The 18,823-nt window shown below is 50.4% G+C and overlaps 1 protein-coding gene across 2 annotated transcripts in view; it reads left to right on the forward strand.

Moving 5' to 3' along the window:
• Positions 1-18,823, forward strand: part of PPFIA1 (PTPRF interacting protein alpha 1) — a 79,376-nt gene that overhangs the window by 25,526 nt on the left and 35,027 nt on the right. Inside the window, exons 3-12 of one of the 2 annotated variants that reach the window (XM_072970504.1) lie at positions 8,193-8,294; positions 8,646-8,810; positions 9,523-9,597; positions 9,958-10,059; positions 10,191-10,412; positions 11,977-12,123; positions 13,412-13,546; positions 14,358-14,432; positions 14,755-14,838; positions 18,510-18,641. In XM_072970504.1, coding sequence (XP_072826605.1) covers positions 8,193-8,294; positions 8,646-8,810; positions 9,523-9,597; positions 9,958-10,059; positions 10,191-10,412; positions 11,977-12,123; positions 13,412-13,546; positions 14,358-14,432; positions 14,755-14,838; positions 18,510-18,641 — 1,239 coding nt within the window. The remainder of the gene's footprint in view (positions 1-8,192; positions 8,295-8,645; positions 8,811-9,522; positions 9,598-9,957; positions 10,060-10,190; positions 10,413-11,976; positions 12,124-13,411; positions 13,547-14,357; positions 14,433-14,754; positions 14,839-18,509; positions 18,642-18,823) is intronic. The other variant, XM_072970503.1, reaches the window with a different exon arrangement.

The raw sequence follows: 18,823 nt of genomic DNA on the forward strand, positions 1-18,823 counted from the left end.
TGTACAGCAAAGTGATTCGGTTATACATATGCATACATATGTATTTTTTCCTTTCAGATTCTTTTCCATTGTATGTTATAACAAGAAACTGAATGTCGTTCCGTGTGCTGTACAGTAGGACCTATGGATCAATCTTCTGTAAACATCTGGCACAGTGTATTTTTAACCTGGTTCATCCACAAATTTAAAAAACACTAAGGTGGATTTTTCTCTTCCAAATAAAAATCACATTCAGTTTTTGGCAGAAAAAGTCCAAGCTGCCATCAGTGGTGTTTAGCAAAGACCGATTCCGGGAGACAGATGAGACCTGGAGGCTGGACACTGGTGACCGTGGGCCCAGGTGGAGGGGCCACGACAGGGGAGCAGGGGTGCCTGGGGGCCTGGCTGGTGTGAGAGCAGGGAGAGGTCAGCTGGACACTAGGAAGGCATCCCCACCCAGGAAGTGAGTGGCCGTATGGTCATTTCACCTTGTGTGCAAGAATCTGCTGCTGTGAGCTGACTTACCTGAAGGTGTTTAAGTGAGCTCGTTTTAACAACATGGCAGAAACCAGCCAGTGAGTGAAATGAAAGCTGTCTCAGCCGCTGGCCTCCGCAGGGCCGCGCCCTTCCAGGGGCACCATGGGGGAAGCTGGGGGCCGGGTGGGGCCGGTGGGCCTCCAGTAGGTCGGCCCATTCCGGGCTCCCTGTTTGATGGCTGGGTTGTGGGCTGGGGTTGAGCATAGGGTCTCCACCCACATTTCGTCCATAGGTGACTGAGACGGAAACTTCTGGTGACTCGTCCAAGGTCGTCAGGGTCATCTGTTTCCCAGCATGATCATGAAGTGCCGGGGGAGGCTTTACATGTACGTGTTCCATGTTCCACCGCAGGAACGTTGATTCAGGAGGGTGCAGCCTGGGAGTCTGCATTTTTCATCAGCTGTCTGGGTGGTTTTAGGTGCAGCTAGTGTGCACAGCGTAGGCCCCATGCCTCCTGAAACCAGCTCAGTTAGTCATCTGTTTTGCCCTGCAGATTCGGCCCCAAGGCCATGGACTGAGGGTGGGGTGGGAGGAGCTGGTCAGGGAAGACTGGCCGATTTGCAGATCTGAGGCAGAGGGGACAGCTGGGATGGGGGTTCAAGGGACAGTAGATGAGTCAGGACTGATGTGGTGGGGGCAGGCAGTGATGAGGGGGGAGGCTGGGGCCGGGCCACGTCGGAGTTCAAAGGCGAAGGAGGCTGCAGTAGGACGGTCTGGAGGGGTGTGGGCGTGAGGTCAGATCAGCAGTCCCCAACAGCTGGTTAATGTGGAGGAAGAGGGAGGGCCACGTGGGGTCCTCTAGTGAGTGACAGCCTGGGAGGAGGGGAGGTTGGGCCTGGGAGGAAGATGATAAACTCAATTTGGGGAGAGTAGTTTGAGTTCCCGGAAGACAGCCAAGTGGACATGCAGAGTGGGCAGTCGGATGGTCACCCAGTGTGGGGGGTGGGAGCCGGGGACACAGGTCAGACAGGCACGGCGTGTGGGGTGGACAGGAGACCTGGATGGAGCTACAGCAGCAGCAGTTATGAGATGAGCAGAGAGCAAGGGACCGGGGTGGGCAGGAGGGGTCAGACACTCCCCGATGGGTGGGCTGGGTGAGCTCTGAAACTGGCCTGGGTTTAGCAGAGACGAGGACAGTACTGGTGTGTCTGACAGAGCTGACTGCGAGGTGCCAGGGCCTGAGGCCCGATCGCGGTGGTTGGTGGGAGGGCCAGAAAAAGAATTAGGGATAGAGGTACAGTGACTTTGGGGAAAGTGTTTCTGAACAAGTTATGTCCACATGGACAGTCTCTGTTCTGTGAGTGTTGTATAGTTTTAACATCGTTTAGAAAGAGAGAAAAGAAGTGAGGATTGGTCTTTTTTTTTTGAAATACAAAGAGAGTGCATTCTTAAAAACTGAAACTGAAAAGGAATATAAATTTAAAAGATTCATTTCTGGCCTGATTTCCCAACCACAGTGGATAAGCTTCATTAGCAGTTTGGTAGGTATCTGTCTGTATTTTATCTCATATACATATAAAAATATACACAAGTTTGTGTTTGCTTTTAACTACAGTGAGATCACATTGAAATACTGTTCTGTACCATCCTTTTTTAGATTCAGATTATATAATCTCAAATACTTAATTGCCAAATGCTAAGCATGAGCATAAATTTTATTAGTATCTATTCTTAGAAACAAAAGAAATCAGATAAACGGGAACTTTTTAACCGCTTGTGCGTTTCTCTCTGTTGCTTGCAAATAATCAGTGATTGAAAATCCAACGCTGTTGCATTTACGGTGGCTTTAAATAGGTCCAGTGGGCTCATGGGTCAGTTTTTTTGGGGGGGTGGGTAGTAATTAGGTTTATTTATTTATTAATATTATCTTTAATTTAACTGGTGTGCTGGGAATCAAACCCAGGACCTCATGCATGCTAGGCATGCACTCTGCCACTGAGCTACACCCTCCCCCGCTCATGGGTCGGATACTGCAAAGGTATAAGGTTTCTTTTTTTTCCTAATTGTCTGTAGTTCTTCTCCCATCATTAGGTTACAATATAGATAGATAGTTACCCATAACCTTTCTAAGCATACTTTTAATCAAGACACTGGAGTTTCAAACGTATGACTTGCTGATTCATTTAATATATAAACTTCCAGTTTTCTTTTCATCCAAAATTTGACATGCTTTTAAAACCTAAGACTGAGGCACATAGCTTCTACTGTCAGAATATAATCTGAGTTGGTTGTGCAAGTCATTTTTTCTTTCAGGTGTTCGTTGCGGTTTGCCGAAAACAGACCCGTCTCCATCCTATATTATGCCCTATGTCCTACCCTAAGAGCACGTGGACTTTTTGCCTCCAGTGAAGCTTTGTTCTTGTTTCAGCAGAAGGTTAGCGAAAATAGTGAAGAGTAATTAAAAATAAAACAGAGCTATTGATGGAGAACAGAGAGAACTGAGGGCATAGAAGAACTGTGGCTAAGGATGAGCAGGTGAAGAGCCACAGGAGCAGCAGGAGGCGGGACGGGAGAGGCCCCGCGGCTTCCCACCCCGCTCTTGCCCTCCAGTGGGGCTGGGGAGAGGCAGTGGCCGTCGCTTTGGGAACCAGTGTTCCGTCTGACCCAGAGGACTTGAAGCTGGCTTGATTGTGGGCTCTGATCAGTAATGTCTGGTTCGTGAATCTGAGCCTGTTACCCAGATCTGATGCTTTTGTCCAGAAATAAGTGTTCGCATTTTCAAGCATTATGTGAAACCAAGTTCTGGAACTGATTCTAACGGTTAAGTGTTATCTTCCCTTGTCTCAGTCCTAGAAAATGTCAAACAGAAATGCAAATCTGTACTGTGCAGACTTACTCTTTAAAATGAAAATATTTCAGTCATTGTTGTATCTTTTCAGTTTCAAAAAGTAACTCAACTTTAATTGCAGTGAATAGAATGTCACTTTAATGTATTTGGCTTACGGTATTTTTTAAACAAGCATTTTTTTCTCTTTAGAAAAAGAGATGCTGGCAGTGAGATCCCTGTCATAGTGACAGAGTAGGTCGTGCGCTGCACATGTCTGGGGTTGGTTCAGACGGGCTAGTGTTTTCTGCAGTATTAGTACAAACAGTGCACATACGAACATGCTTTCAGAATCTTAAACTTTGGAATTTCCTGTCTAATGTTTATCTAAACTCCTAAGTTTAAATTTGCTTTGATACTATTTCAGTTGAATTTTTTTGAGCAAAGAGAAAAGTTTTTCTTCAAGGAGTAAAAATAATTGTGAAGTTCTGTAAATTTGTTTTCTGCCATCATCAAAGCAGTATATCATAGAATGGTTTTGGCTACTAAATTTATTACAAGAAACACTTATATTTAGCCAAATGATGGGAATTAAATATTCTGTTAATAGATGAATGAAGACAGTTTGGAGCTATTTAGGAAAAACTTAAGGGAACTTTGTATGGAAAAGACATAAGCTTGTGTCTGGTGATGAAGGAGTTACAGAGAGTGAGGGAACGTGGGGAAAGGCTCGTGTGCGTGGACGTGGGGCAGGTGGCAGTCCTTTCTGTTCCCAAGACAGGTGAGTCTGTGTAATCACTAGTTCCTTGGAGCTAGTGCCCATCGGGGTTTTCCAGCTCCCCACCCCACCCCAGCCCAGCAAGCTTCCACGTCCACTTTGTTGTGCTTTGACGGTATTTCATGTCAGGCAGTGACATCTGTTCATGATAGATAATAAGACTTGAAAATGTAGAGCGCCAATACTCAACCCTCCTAGGGCCTGCCGGCGGCCACCCTGCCACCTGGGGTGGTCCTTCGCTCTCCTTGCGGCTCCCCTGCTTTCTTTACCACTGAACCTCCGTGCTCCATCGTCACCCCAGCCTTGCAGGCCCTCAGCTCCCTCGCCCCTCGCTTCACCGTGCTTACCTGGCAGAGGCCTGCCCCAGCAAGTCCGTTCCCCGCCCCCACATCACCGGTGGCCCGACATGGGCAAGCACCCCATGTCCTGTTACTGGCACACTACCCCCCATTGGATGGCTGTTCTGTTCCTCTTCCTGCCCTCCCCGGGCACCTTGCCCACCCTTAGGCTCAGCACGCAGGTCTCTGTTCCTCAGAGAAAGGGGAAGAGATGCAAAGAGGACGTCTGCATTCCTGCCACACACCCACCCTGTGTCTGGCTCTGAGTCGGCATGTTCGACTGCCTCTCCTTTTGCTGTGGGTGAGCTGTGTGCTCCCAGGAGAGGCCACCCTCCACACTTACCACGTGGCCCAGTCTGCTCCCAGCTCCTCACAGTGGTTACTGTGTCAGCTCCCTCCTTTCCCCGGGCTGAGCTGCAGAGGGTCTGTCTTGACCCCGTATCTTCTTTCACCCCTGCCCTGTTTCCGCTGACCCACCTACAGTGAGTGACTGACTCCACCTGCCACCTCCGTCCTTCCTCCTGGGAGACTTGACGCTCCCCTCCCCAGGTTTCCTCCTGCCGCCTGCCCACGCCGGCACCCCTCCTTTCCCAGCCTCCCCCGGGGCTCGCGCCGCCTCTCCTCTTGGCCGCGCTCAGCCCCCCCCAGCATCCCCGAGAGCGCCAGGCGGGGAGCTGCCGCTCTGTGCTGACGTTGCCACCCCAGTGCCTTCGGGTAGCTCCAGTGAGGCTTGTCCGGACCCGGGCTCTTCATCTCCCTCACAGCGTGCTCTTCCCGCAGACATTCCCGTCCCAGAACACGGTGGCTCTCTGCTTCGCCTGCTCCAGCTGGAATCCTGGGAGTCATCCTGGGCCTTTCCCTCTCAGATCTCTTGGCTCTGTCCGCAAACCCTGTTGGCGCTCCCAGCAGACACGCCCAGACCCACCTCCCTGTGGCATTCTCCCTCACCCTCACAGGCTCTTCCGAACAAACGTCCAGAGGGCCCGTGTCTGCGGGCGGCAGGCACGGCAGGTGGCATGTTGGGGATGTTGGAGACTCGTGTTCCGTCTCGAGGATTCTTTCATGTCCTCCTTGGTCTCAGTTCAGGCCCTCTGCTCCCAGGGGTTACTGCTGTGGACTCCGCTGCTTTCTCGCCCTTAATCTCCTCCTCCAGCCCAGCTTCCGCTCTGCTCTCAGGGCCTCCGTTTATCCAGCAAACTCATTTTGAGCACAGCCTTTGGGCCAGGCCCTGCCTGGGACTTTGAACAGTTTTGCCCACTCTCTGTCCAGGGCCCTCAAAGTCTGTAGACAGACAGCTCCCAGAGCCTGCAGGATGAAGCCCAGACTCCGTGCTGGGCACACAGGACCATTGCAGTCCAGCCTCTGCCTGCTTCCCTCCTCACCTCACCCCTCCTGCGTGCCACCCGCGGATGCCCGGCCCCAGGGCAGTGCCTGTGCTTTTTGGAGGGGCTCTCACCCGCTGGAGAGCCGGTTCCTGTTGGCGGTTCAGTCCAGGCGCCGTCCCTTCAGCAGACTTACATCCAAGCACGCCCGCCTCTCATCATAGGTGACTTCTGCCTGCTCCCGCGGCAGCCCGGGCAGCTCTCACCCAGAGCACCGAGCTCACTGGGGTCGTTGCTCACTTGCCCATCTGTTCTGTGGGGCCCCTGCGGGGCAGCCAGCTCGCCTCTCTGGTATTCACCCAGACCAGATGTGCAGCCGTTTCTTGGGTGAGTTGTGACTTCCATTTAGGACAGCAGCATCAGCTCATGGCTCATGGTTTGACACATCTCTTCTCCAAAATTAAATTTAAACAGAGAAACGAACTGAAAAATATAGCCAGGCCCCCAAAGAGAAGAATACCCTTTAGCACAGACCCAGGCTGCCGCGTGGGGAGCATGGGTTGGCTAGGTTCCTTGGCCTGCTGAGCCCCGAACTCCAAGCAGGCAGCAGTGGGAGGAAGCTCGGGTCCCGCAGGTCATGGTAATAGGAACTGAAGTGTTCAGTGGAACTGGAACGAGGTTCAGACTCACTCTGTGAAGTGGGGTTGGATGAAGTTTCCCCCGCCAAGGCCCCTGTACCTCGGTTCTTGTAGGAAGCTGTGGGTCCAGGGAGGGTAGGGAGCAGTACCCTGGATGCCCAGAACTGCCTGTTGGTCGGTTCTCCAGCAGCATCTGCACTGTCTCCACTGGGGCAGGCAGCAGGGCCCTGAGTCACCATGGTAACATAGTTCTGGCCCGAGGCCTTGGACCCCAGGCAGGGAGGTGGGCGCCGGAAACATCACATCCTCCTCAAGGTGAGCTGGATCCCAAGTCCCACGACACCAGGACGTCTCGTCCTGTGACCTCTTCCCAGAGCCAGCTCCTTACAAAACCATACGCTCACTCCTTGTGAAATTTGTGGATGGTCTGGCAGAACTGTCAGCATAAGTATGTTTAAGATGCTTAAAAAGATAAATTAACATCCATGAAAAGCAACTAGAAATTGGAAAACAAAAACAGACAAAAATGAAACAAGAGCATGAGGGCAAGGCCAAAAAGCAATTTGAAATCTAGTAAATGAAACAGATGTTAGAATGATAAACTTTGGATTGGACATAATCAAAGACAGATTTAGTGAATTGGCATTTTCTTCACGACATTGACCCAGATTGCAGCACAAGGAGGACATTGTGACAAATGAAAATCCAGGGCCCTGGGTGCAGGCAAGCTGGGGGCCAGCTCTGCCCCTCAGCCTCGGCTAGTTTGAGACGGGCTTTCTCTCACCTGCGACAGGAGGCATGTTTTCTGATGCAGGATCTCAGTGATTAGATGAGAACTCTCATTAACGCTGAGTATTAGATGGTGTGACAGTCAACTGAAGTCAGTTGTCAGAGGAGATGTAAGTCAGGGTATTCAGTATCATTCATATTGGCACATCCAAAAGAAATCTTTGAAACTCAGGAAGGAAAAGGAACTTCCTGGGAGAACATGGAGAGGAGACGTAGTCTGTTTGGCTGCCCCTCCCTCCCTGCTTCCCAGCCACGAACCCTGTCGTTGAATGCTGCCAGCCAGCTCTCTGAAGATGTATCGACACTGGACACAATCTTTGACGGGTTCAAAGACACATTTGGAATATTTCTATCCAGAGTTACTGAAATTTCTTTGTGTTTGCAGGTCTACGCCGAAGCACTGAAGAGTTCACATTCTTTAGCTAATCTGTGCGCTCAGGAGCAGCCTTGTCTCCAAAGAGCCTTATGTGTGTGTGTGTGTGTGTGTGTGTGCGCGCGTACACGCGCGCATTTCTGTGTAAATTGTAAAATACATGTAACATAAATTGACCACATTAACCAGTTTATTGAACGGCTGGGTGACGTCAGTGAAGCCAGGCTGGCAGACTGGTCTCAGGGCGCCATCACCCTTTCTCCTGGGGACACTCCAAAGCCTGGTGGCCTTATAGGCCTTTTTCTTTATTCTTCCAGTGGTTCTGGGTCACACTTCTGTGAGTCATTTAAAGGTGTCTTTATCCACTTTGGTCTTAGGATTTATGTTCAGGAAAATATCTTGGGCGTCCCTGGATCTTGAGAGGGCAGGCTTGGGTTCCCTGCCCTAGCTCCCCGTGTGCGTGCCAGGGCCAGGTGCAGGGGAGACAGCACGTTCGCACTACGGAAGTGTGTGTGGTCTTGGGCTGGTCCTCTTTCTCTGGAGGATCAGGGAGTTCCTGTGTATCCGCTGGTGGGAGTTGCCTTTGTGTGAGGACTGGAGAGGCTTGGCAGGAGCCAGTCTTTAAAGGGTCTCTATTTTATCTTATTTTATTTTATTGTTTTACTGTTTTCTAGGAGTTTGCAGCACTTACTAAAGAACTCAATGTATGCAGGGAACAGCTCCTTGAAAGAGAAGAAGAAATTGCTGAACTGAAAGCGGAAAGGAACAACACCAGGGTCAGGATGCAGACTCTCACTGTTGTAACATTTGCCTCCGGGTCACCGTTGAGATCGGCTTTGCTGTCTTTAAACTCACAAGATGATCCATTCTGTTTGGTTTTAAACGCATTTTCGACATTTTCCCTCTGAACTGAATGATTATCAGTTCAGTGTTCTCATAACCTTGCTTGCAAATTTATGAAAATTAATGATATTTTAATACATTTGGGGGGACCTTCTCTAACTTTAGGCTGATTTGAAGGGATTCAGGCTTGTCTTAGCCTGAGATTGAAAGGCATATGTGCCCAGATTCAAGTAGGAAATTGAAAGTGCTCTTTAAAACCTGTGTTCATTGTCCTTTTCTTCCAGCTGCTGTTAGAACATTTGGAATGCCTAGTCTCCAGGCACGAGAGGTCGCTCAGGATGACAGTGGTGAAGAGGCAGGCGCAGTCCCCAGCGGGCGTATCTAGCGAGGTTGAAGTACTCAAAGCACTAAAATCTTTATTTGAACACCACAAAGCTCTGGATGAAAAGGTACCTTCAGCCACAGGGCAGTTCTTAATTTGTATACATGCTATGTCATTGGACGGACATCGTAGGTGTTTGTGTAACTTTGATTTACTTTTGACCTTGAATTCTTGTAAACAAGTTTTTTTTCTGTAAGAAGACAGTTCTATATGATTAAAAAGTGTTAGTTGGCATAAATGTCTAAGATTAGTTATATCCTGGGGGGAGGGTATAGCTCAAGTGGCAGATAGCATGCTTATACTCCTCCAAGTATAAATGAGTAAATAAACCAAATAATCTTCCCCTCATAAGACAAAAAAAGATTTATTATATTCTGTATATTGATTTTTTATTAAGAATTGGGTAATATAATTTATTTAGAGGGAAGATTTTTTTCAAACTTAAAATTTAAAGCTGTTGAGGGGGAGGGTAGAGCTCAGTGGCAGAGTGTATGCTTAGCATGCACGAGCTCCTGGGCTCAATCCCCATTACCTCCATTAAAAAAATTTTTTTTAATTAAAATAAATGAATAATTAAATAAACCTAAGTACCTCCTCCCCCTGCAAAAAAAAAAAAGGAAAAAAGAGCTACTGACAAGCAGGTTTTCTTGACATTAACATCAATGAAAGAGACTAAAGGTATCCTATTATGTTATATTACAGTAATAGTATATTAGGATAACTATACACTAAGAGTTAAATTAACACACATACGGTAACTCAGCCCCTTTTATTTTCAGGTGAGAGAGCGATTACGAGTAGCACTTGAAAGGTGTAGTTTGTTAGAAGAAGAATTAGGTGCCACCCACAAAGAGGTAAGCTTGATAAATCATCCTATGATTTGATTGGGGTTTAATTTGTGTCCCTTAATCAAACAAAAAAAAGCATGAAGACTAGTTGTGGATGTCAGATGTCGTTTATCTTTCTGATTGAGGACCAGCCTATGTGAGTCGTTGCAGAGTAAGCCAGGCTTTCATTTCAGAGTTGCCGAGTCTCTGAGTGCCCGCTGGTTCAGCGGACGATAGTCCAACGTTAGCAACCTGGCTGTGTCTGGGGTGGGTAACATCGCCCCGTGTGTTTTCTTTTTACACTGTTTTACAGTTTACAGTTGTGTTTCTCCAAGTGGAGTTTTGCTACTTGTTTCTTTACTCTCATATTCCACTTTTTGGTTTTAGCTAATGATTCTGAAAGAACAGAATAACCAGAAGAAGACGCTAACCGACGGGGTGCTTGACATAAACCATGAGCAGGAAAGCGCTCCGAGCGCAAACGGAAAGGCAAGTCGCCGGCCCTCTCTCCGTGCGGCCCCGGCTGGCAGGAGTCAGTTGTGACTTTTCGCGTTTCCCGGGAGCTCTTTCTCTCCTTGCTCACCAAACAGGGCTGTCTAAGGATTCCTTTCCCCCACTAGAGATCGTCCGATGGGTCTCTCAGTCACGAGGAGGACCTTGCCAAGGTGGTGGAGCTCCAGGAGGTCATAGACAAGCAGTCAAGAGAGCAGAGCCAGATGAAGGAGCGCCTGGCGGCCCTCTCCAGCCATGTGACGGAGCTGGAGGAGGACCTGGACACCGCCCGAAAAGACCTCATCAAGTCTGAAGAGATGAACACGAAGCTGCAGCGAGACGTTCGCGAAGTGAGTGGCCGTAGCAGGGTTGGTGACGCCATGGGGCTGAGTGTGTGGGCTGTTTGGGTTCGATGGCCCCTCACCCCCCACCCCCGTTGCCTCCATCTTGGGCTGGTGTGTAAGTAAGAGCAGAATAGAGTGGTCCTGGGGCTGATTGGCTGCGTCCCCCATTGCGTGGTCAGTCTCCTCTCCCTGATGTCCTCAGAGGCGGGGAGGCCTGGTCTGGCTGCTGCGCGACATGGGGGCGGCCCTGCTCCTGCGCTGCGCCACGGCTCTGTCGCGCCTAGATGCGCGTCCCTCGCTTCTGCCTGTTCTGGGCTGTCTGGGCTCAGGCTTCCCTCTGGTGCACAGGGTTCCCCCGGCGGGACTTGCGCCCAGTCTGTGAGCTCTGTTCGGGGGCAGTGTCGGGCGTCTTCTGCTTTTCTGACCTGCCTCGTGTGCTGCGCCTTGAATGAGTAAATGGTGCCAAGTGTCAGTGGTCAGACGGAGCGGGGTGAAAATGCACCTACGTCAGATGTCACAGATACTCACCTGTATGATCGGCACTCACCTGATTGATCAGAAACCACCAAATTCTCCCTGTAAAAGTGAATGGGTGCTGGATGCTTCTGGTGCCTCTCTTGTCAGTGTCACCTCTCCTTTATGAATAGGCAACCCCCCATTCCCCCCACCCCGTGAGACCACCACAGAGAGAACCCCTTTATGTATGGATGCAGAGCAGTTTTATTTTCTGTTTAGCAGCTTGGTGTGAATAATTTTGTGTAGAATTCAAAACAAAAATACATGCATATATTACATAGTCTATTTATGTTAGTCTTGGGCGACAGTAGGAGATTGTGTGGCAGAGTACAATATGCAGAGAAATTTGGAAATTTTTTTGACTTGTCACTTCTAATATTAAACTTTGCTAGCATTCGTTACATAGCAAACAGGGAGGGGCCTGCAATGAGCTTTGAGCGTGGGGTACAGGAATTGCTCTAGTAGAGAGTTCTGGTCATGGTATCAGCGTCTGATTCTGGGTGATGAAATTTTGCTTTAGAATGTTGCTTCCGGTTGTATTAAACTTTGACTTCCGTTTCTGTTTGTTCGTATTACTGCTTTAATTTTCTGGTAATTGGATGAGGTTCTATCTGCCTTTTACCTGACAAAACAAGATACTGTTGTGTCTGTTGAGGGGCCACTCGCTGTCCTGGGTGAAGTCCACTTGAGTCGTGAGGCAAACAGAGGGCCTGTCTTCGTGGCAGATACCTTCACCTGGAATTTTTGCAGTAGTGGGATATTTTGTTATCCTTTTTTTGTGAAATAATATATAGAAAAGGATAAGCTTTGGTAAACTGAGCGGCTGGGCATAGCATTAAGACAGATGAGTGCTGACCATGCAGGTGAACATTTGTACTTGATGTAGGTGTGTTTTCATTTGCCTTGGAGAATATTGGCCTCTGTCAGTTTAATTTTGAGGACATGAACTTTTTATTTGATTGGAAAATTAGGATTTAGTCCACCCTTTTCTCTCTCAAGTGTGTCAGTGTGCTACCTGTTACTCACCTGTTGCCCTCTGAAATGCCCGATGCAGGCCATGGCCCAAAAGGAGGACATGGAAGAGAGAATCACTACTCTTGAGAAACGCTACCTCGCAGCACAGCGTGAGGCCACCTCTGTGCACGACCTCAACGACAAACTTGAAAATGAAATTGCAAATAAAGATTCCATGCATCGACAGGTAGTGGTTTTATTGAACTCTGTCTGGCTTTTATTGATTAATGACGTTAAAGACCTTTTCCCGTGACTGTCACATTGGAAGTCAAGCCCCAGTGGTCTTTTCATGACCTTGGAATGTTACGCTCACAAGTGTGGGTGACTTCAACTTACAGGTTCTACTTACTTAGGATTTGGTTGAACCTTTTTCTGGAGCTACACTCCTGATTCTTTTCTTTTGTTTTAAGTGAACAGTAATCTGTTGCTTGTTAGCATTTTTACCAAAAGAGCAGACAGTGGCAAAGAACATCAAGGCAGCTGGCTACCCCAGTTAGTCACTGGGGTCAGCGTGATAAATGGCAGATTTAGAATTGCAGCCTCAGTAAATTTTGTGCCTCCTGTGGTTTGGTGAGCCATGCTCGCTCCTGTTTCAGTGTGGTCTCAGGTAATCAAGGGTTAACCGAACACCCAAATCCACTTCTTAAAAGTGAAATGAGTTTGTCTGATATGTTATGAATTATATCATTAGGCCCAAAATAAAGATAAAAAATAAAATACTAGAAAGCCATCAAAATTTATAGTGTGGAATGGTGTGCAATATAATGACATTAAAAGACAGCTCATACTACTACATGTGAGGATTTTATTTTCTGAGCGTTTTAAAGCATAATATATCATGTGTCTGTGCACACAGAGATGAGTGCACACAGAAGAAAGAAGAAAAGTGCATGGGGACATGGTAACCTCTCAGGGACCTGAACTTAGAGATGATTTATAATTTTTTTTTAAACTCTCTATTTTCTACATTGAAATTTTTTAGAGTAAGAGGACTTTTTAAAAAGAATAATCATACATTCACCAAAACAATGTGACTGGCATTTTGTTAGGCGCACTGTCAGAAGGTCAGTGTTTCAAAGGCGGTGAAAGCTGTGTTGTGGCTTACCTGCCCGGCGGCCTGCCGGGGCAGTGTTGCCTTCAACGCCAAGTCTGATGGTTTTTAAAGAAGGGTTAGTCCAGTCAGTGAGAATGAATAAGCTTCCACAGAATTGTCTTTTAAAGATTTCTTTGGAGGTATTTAGGAAGAGCAGATACTTTGGCAGGAGATGTTTTGCATGTTGAAATCAGGCCCAGGAAAATGGGTGCGTACTCCTCACAGAAAGAGAAGTTTTGCTCCAAAGCAACTGCCAAAGCAGTTGTTTCCTTTGGGACTAATTTGAAAGACACCTGCGTGTAGGTTTTGTTTCTGTTTATTGAACATGGAAACGAGTGGCTCGCGGGTTTGCCCTGTTTGATCCTTGGCTCTCATTTCGCAGACTGAGGACAGAAACCGCCAGCTACAGGAGCGGCTGGAGCTGGCGGAGCAGAAGCTGCAGCAGACCCTGCGGAAAGCGGAGACGCTCCCCGAGGTGGAGGCCGAGCTGGCCCAGAGGGTGGCCGCGCTCTCTAAGGTGCTGTCTTGGCTCGTGCTCGGGGTCAGACGGCGGGATTGGGGTCTTGAACATGACGTGTTCACGTGCCTTGTTGTTCTTACGTTCTTGCGCCACGAAATAGCTCAGACTGGTTCTCAGTGCTGCTTTGTCTGGCATACTTGTAAGATGTCAGGTGTCGTCCCCGTTTTTTGTCATCCCTGAGTTGACCCCCTCCGGTTTTGCCACGTGTGCTGTTTGTGCCCCGTGCGCGTCACCTGAGGGAGAGCCGCTGCTGCTTAGAGCTGTTTAAGTGGCAGAGCGGAGAGCGGGGCGGAAGCCTCGTGTGGAAGACAGGCTTTTTTCCTCAGAAATAGGGAAGTCCCGTTCTCTCGGAAGGACAACCAGAATAAATCTGTAATAAACATATTTTAAGTCATTAATTCGTTTGTTCAGCGAGTGACGACTGCCCTCGCAGCCCCCAGACCCCTGCCCCGGGGCGGCCTCCCACCGGTGCAGGGCCGGCTCGACTCACCCTCGCCAGCGGCAGAGCACGGGCCAGCGGGCCACCCGGCCTTCCTGGGCCTAGAAGGGCTTCCCCTGCGCAGCCGGTGGGCACCGGGCAGGCACGGAGGAGCCGGCCCGGGCCTGCGCTGGCTCCTCTGTCAGGAGTCGTGTTTTGCCGCCTGGAGCTTGGCGAGCTGCTGGCCCTGGGGCTGGGTGCCGGTGTGCACAGGAGCCAGTTCCTCGCCCACAGCTGTCACAGAAGCACTGTTTCCTCTTTGTGATCTGCGTTTAAAGTCCTGGTTTCTTCTCTCCCTGTCGTCTCTCCTGCCCCTGGTCGGCCTTGTAGTCTGACCTTTTGTCTTCTGGAAACTCCGCTGCTAAGGAGGCTAAGCTGTGGGAACTCGCTCCCCAGCTTAGGAAGGTAGCCTGTGCGCCTTGCTCCCTTGTGCCTGCCGCTTTTCCGCTTGCCCGGCTGCCTCGCCGGCACCTGTCCGAGGTCGGGGCTCAGCCCGTCGATGCGGGCCCGGGGCGGGGGCAGGAGTGCATCTTCCCTCCCATGTCGGCCACCGCCGCGGTCCAGCACCCGAAGCCGCGTGGACGCGGGGCTGGTGGAAGCCCGAGCTCTCCCTCTCACGGGGGAGCCCGCACGTGGCATGTGGTGCTTGTCGCTCGAGCAGTGGTCGCTGGCTTGTCGTCAGCGGGGTGCGATTGTCAGCTAGACTGACGCTGTTCCTTGCTGACAGGCGGAGGAGAGGCATGGCAACATTGAAGAGAGGCTGCGCCAGATGGAGGCCCAGTTAGAGGAGAAGAACCAGGAGCTACAGCGGGTACGTGTCCAGGCACGAGGCCGAGGCCAGCTCGAGCCGGGGTAGGGGGGTGGGTGTCCATTCTCTGAACCTGTCGCATGTGCTTAGCTGTTGCCTCGCCTGTGAGCTGCCTCCACCCCATGACCAGGTGTAAGGCGGATAGGAAATTTGCCCATAGACAGTGTGCAGGGGGTAGGGGTCCCCACGGCCTAGAAGGCTGCTTGCTGCTCTGCCCAGGGAGCTCCTGTCAGGAGGCTCTACAGGTACAAGCAGAATCCGACGGGTGCCCCCGAGACAGGCCCGAGGTGCTGGCCTGGGGTCTCCCTGAAACGCAAGAGTAACCACATCATCCTAGAGGATGAGCCTGCCTACCTGGGGTGTGGCTCTGGAGTCCCCAGTCCAGGTCACGGGCCTGATCTCTGTGATACAGATACAATTAAAACTACTCTTCAGAAAGGCAATCTGTAATAAAATATGTTAATACCTTGTGTACAGGTACTAGTTTAATAAAACTATCCAAATAACTAATTACTTGTATTTAAAATTTATAGTAAGAAACTTACTAAAAACAATAAAAGACTGTCTCTATTCCAAACTTAGGCCAATTTAAATGATTTTCAAGGTAAACTTAACAGAGGGGTTACATTTGGTTGAATCTCACTGACCAGACTTCCAGGAATGTGATTATGCAGGTGGAGCTGAATTCTATCAGATTCCTACCTACCACGCTTCACTGGCTTCAAAGGATCCGTCATCCAGGTGCTCCCATAAAACCCCTCCACCCACCCCGTACTCATCCCTCCTCCACAATAAAAACTGCAAATTAGTTGTGCTTTTGTGGCCATAGACCACATAGACCATGAGACCAGGGAGCTAACCAGGACGAACCTTCAGGCCGCCACAGCCGCGGCCTTCGATGTGGCTCAGGGGAAGGCACGCACCCTGATGGAGAAAGACTCGTATCCCCGCTTCTCGAAGTCACCCGCTTACCGGGACCTGGCTGCCCAAGCCTCAGCCACCACCTCCTCTCCGTGCAGCCCAGCCGAGCCCTCGCACACCTGAGCCTCAGGGCCACGAGGAAGCCAGCCGAGCAGAGAGGTTGAGTCACCCAGCCCCGAGAGGGAGGCAGGTTCTGCAAAGCCAGAGAGGACAGTAAAGGGACATCTGGCGACATCCTCTCCTCCAGATACTACGGGACTGAATTCCATGCACGAGAGGGTCTCCCTACTTCTAGGACCTGTGGACGAGGGCTGAAGAGGAGGGTTGCGTGGGGCTCTTGGGGAAAAGAACGGTGGCACGAGGATCACCACCGGCTCTGGCCGCTCTCAGCGGGGCAAGGAATCTTCCAGGGCGCTTTGGGAGACTTGTGGATAAAGGGAAACTCGAAAACGAGAGCGGGAAAGACAACCAGGTCAGCCGTTTCGCCTGTTGAACAGCTGACTCTGGTCACGTCCTGTTTCCCTGATTCCCAGACCGTCCTGGTCCAGAGGGAGCCATGGAGGTGGAGCCTTCCTGACTGGTCCTCCTCGCCTGCCTCTGGGCTGCCCTGGGGGCCCCTAGCCTGCACTTAACCCTCTTGCGCTCAGCCTTGCAGTCTTGTCAGGGCCAGAGAACCAACGCGATGCTTGCTCCAAATGGGGTTTTTAGCTCAAAAACTGGCCCTCAAGCCCCTTTCCAAATCAGCAGAGAGCCCTGAAAAGAGGCCGCCTGGCTCTTGCGAAATGAATCTTGGTGCTCTTGGTGCCCTCTTGCCCGTGGCCCCGACCCTGTGTGTGCAGCAGGGCCCGCTGAGGGCCTCTTGCTGGGATGTGCCCTCTCTTCGCTCAAGCTGCGCTTGGATGTGGGGCCCATCAGGAGAAAGGCCTGGGCCTCTTGGTGAGCGGCTAGTCCCGCTCTTATGCCGGGCAGCACGGAGCCAGGGAGAAAGGGGTCCTAAGAAACAAATCTCTTGACAGTCCCAGAAAATCCCATTTAAATCAAGCCAATGTATTCTTTTTTTTTTTTCGTTGGGTATGAGAACAGGGAAAAAAGAGATTCCCCAGGATGGAAGGGGAGCCTTGTGTTTCTTTCCTGTGGATGTGAGGTGCACTTATGGGGGTGCTGGGAGGAACAGGGCAGGGGCCTCGGCCCTCGGGCAGCCCGTAGAAGCTGATCTCTGTCCCCAGATGCCACGTTACTACCCCCGGCACAAAGGTGTCTGTGGGGAAGGCTGTTCCTGAGCGCCAGGAAAGCCATAGGTGAGCTGGGATACAAAAGAGTGTTCAGAGAATGTGGTGGTGGAGCTCCACATCAGGCTGGTCCTGAGAGCGCTTTCCCTGGAACGCTTGGTCACATGTCAGCACGGAAAAATCATCCAGGGAACAGCGCGGATGGTCACCCATGTCCGGCCAGCACTCAACCTATAACATGAGTACCGTCATCACAAGAGACCTATGTTCTCGGTGTGGCCCGCAGCTTGGACCAGGCGCTCGCAGGGGTGACGACTCGGCACCCCTCGGTGGGTTGCGGCTCATGCAGCCCCTGCCTCCCAGCACGTGCCCCCGCCCTTGGGCAGAGGATCAGATTTTTACTGATTTAGGGATGCACTTCATTACTTTGAGAACTGGCTCGTGGTGGCTGTTGAGATCAGGGTACTGTTCATCACTAATGCAGTTCAGAGTAAATGCTTTAAGTCGCTTTGCTTTGAAAGTATTTGAAAGCTGAGACCTGATTGCGGTGAGCTGGGTCTCTTCCAGATGGCGGTGGCTGCTGTGTGTGGGGTGTGGTTCTGAGCGCTTTACACGCAATCCTGCAGCCACCTGTGAGGGAGGGAGGTGCCAGCACCCACGTTGCACAGATGGGGAGACCCAGTGCGTGGAGGGGCTGAGGGCGTTGGCAAGGCCTCGTGGGTTCCCTCCTCCTAACTGGGCAGCGTGGCTGGAGCACACACCTGAGCCCCGTGCCGCACTGCCCTCCACCTGGGGGGAGCCCTGAGCACTGCGATGACCCACTCGGGTGACCCGCCGTGACGCAGGCTGCTGTTAGCACTTCCTGTCCCCTCTGTCCACTTCCCTTTTGTGTTGCTTCAGGATGTGGGATGAAAACAAGCTTTTTAAACCATGAAATTGATGCTAATTTTATAAAACACAAGCTTACCAACTTTGTTACTACATTTCAAAATTACTTAGCATAATTTCTAGTCTCTAATATGTTACCGTTATAGAAAATTCAACTGATGTAGGAGTATAAAGAAAAACGTGAACATCTGATTTTTTTTTCCAAAATGAATTTTTTTACCTTTTGCTTTGTGAACTGAACTCATTTTACCCCCCCCATCCAGACCCAAGTCTCTGTTTACGTACTGGGAAATTCCTCCACCAGTGTGTGTAAAAGATGGTGCCCTTAAAAATATGCTTATTTCTGCACAAAAGCTGCTCCCTGCATCCCTCTGACAGCTGATGACTGGTGACGTTCCTCGGGCCCCATGGGAGCTTCGTTTAACAGAAGCAGTGGGGGGGGACATGGTGACGAGTGATGTCTGGGGGACTGGTGCCCGTGTTTCTCCGCACCTGTGAGTGGGTTCTGGCGATCCTGCAGGAGGACACTGGTATGGCAGCAGGGAGCAGCGGCCTGGAAGTGACTGTCCTTGGCACTTTGAAAACAAAGATCATGCTGTTCTTGAAGTTTGTGTGTTTTTGTTTTTCTTGTTTTAGGCAAGGCAGAGAGAAAAAATGAATGAAGAACATAATAAACGTTTATCAGACACTGTTGACAAGCTTCTTTCAGAATCTAATGAGAGGCTTCAGCTTCATCTGAAGGAGAGAATGGCTGCTCTGGAAGACAAGGTGAGGTGCCCCCATGTCACTGGGGGCCCCCTTCAGAGAGTGCGTTTCTGCTCTGTGCCTGAGGAGTGACACGTAGCAGTGGCCAGTGACTGTCACACACAGTAGATTCTTCATGGAGGAGGAAGTACCAGCTGTCATCCACTCCCCGAGTTAGCCGGCACCCCTCATGTCCTGCCAGGTTG

The sequence above is a fragment of the Vicugna pacos genome, chromosome 10 (genome assembly GCF_048564905.1).
Source record: "Vicugna pacos chromosome 10, VicPac4, whole genome shotgun sequence".
Taxonomy (NCBI): domain Eukaryota; kingdom Metazoa; phylum Chordata; class Mammalia; order Artiodactyla; family Camelidae; genus Vicugna; species Vicugna pacos.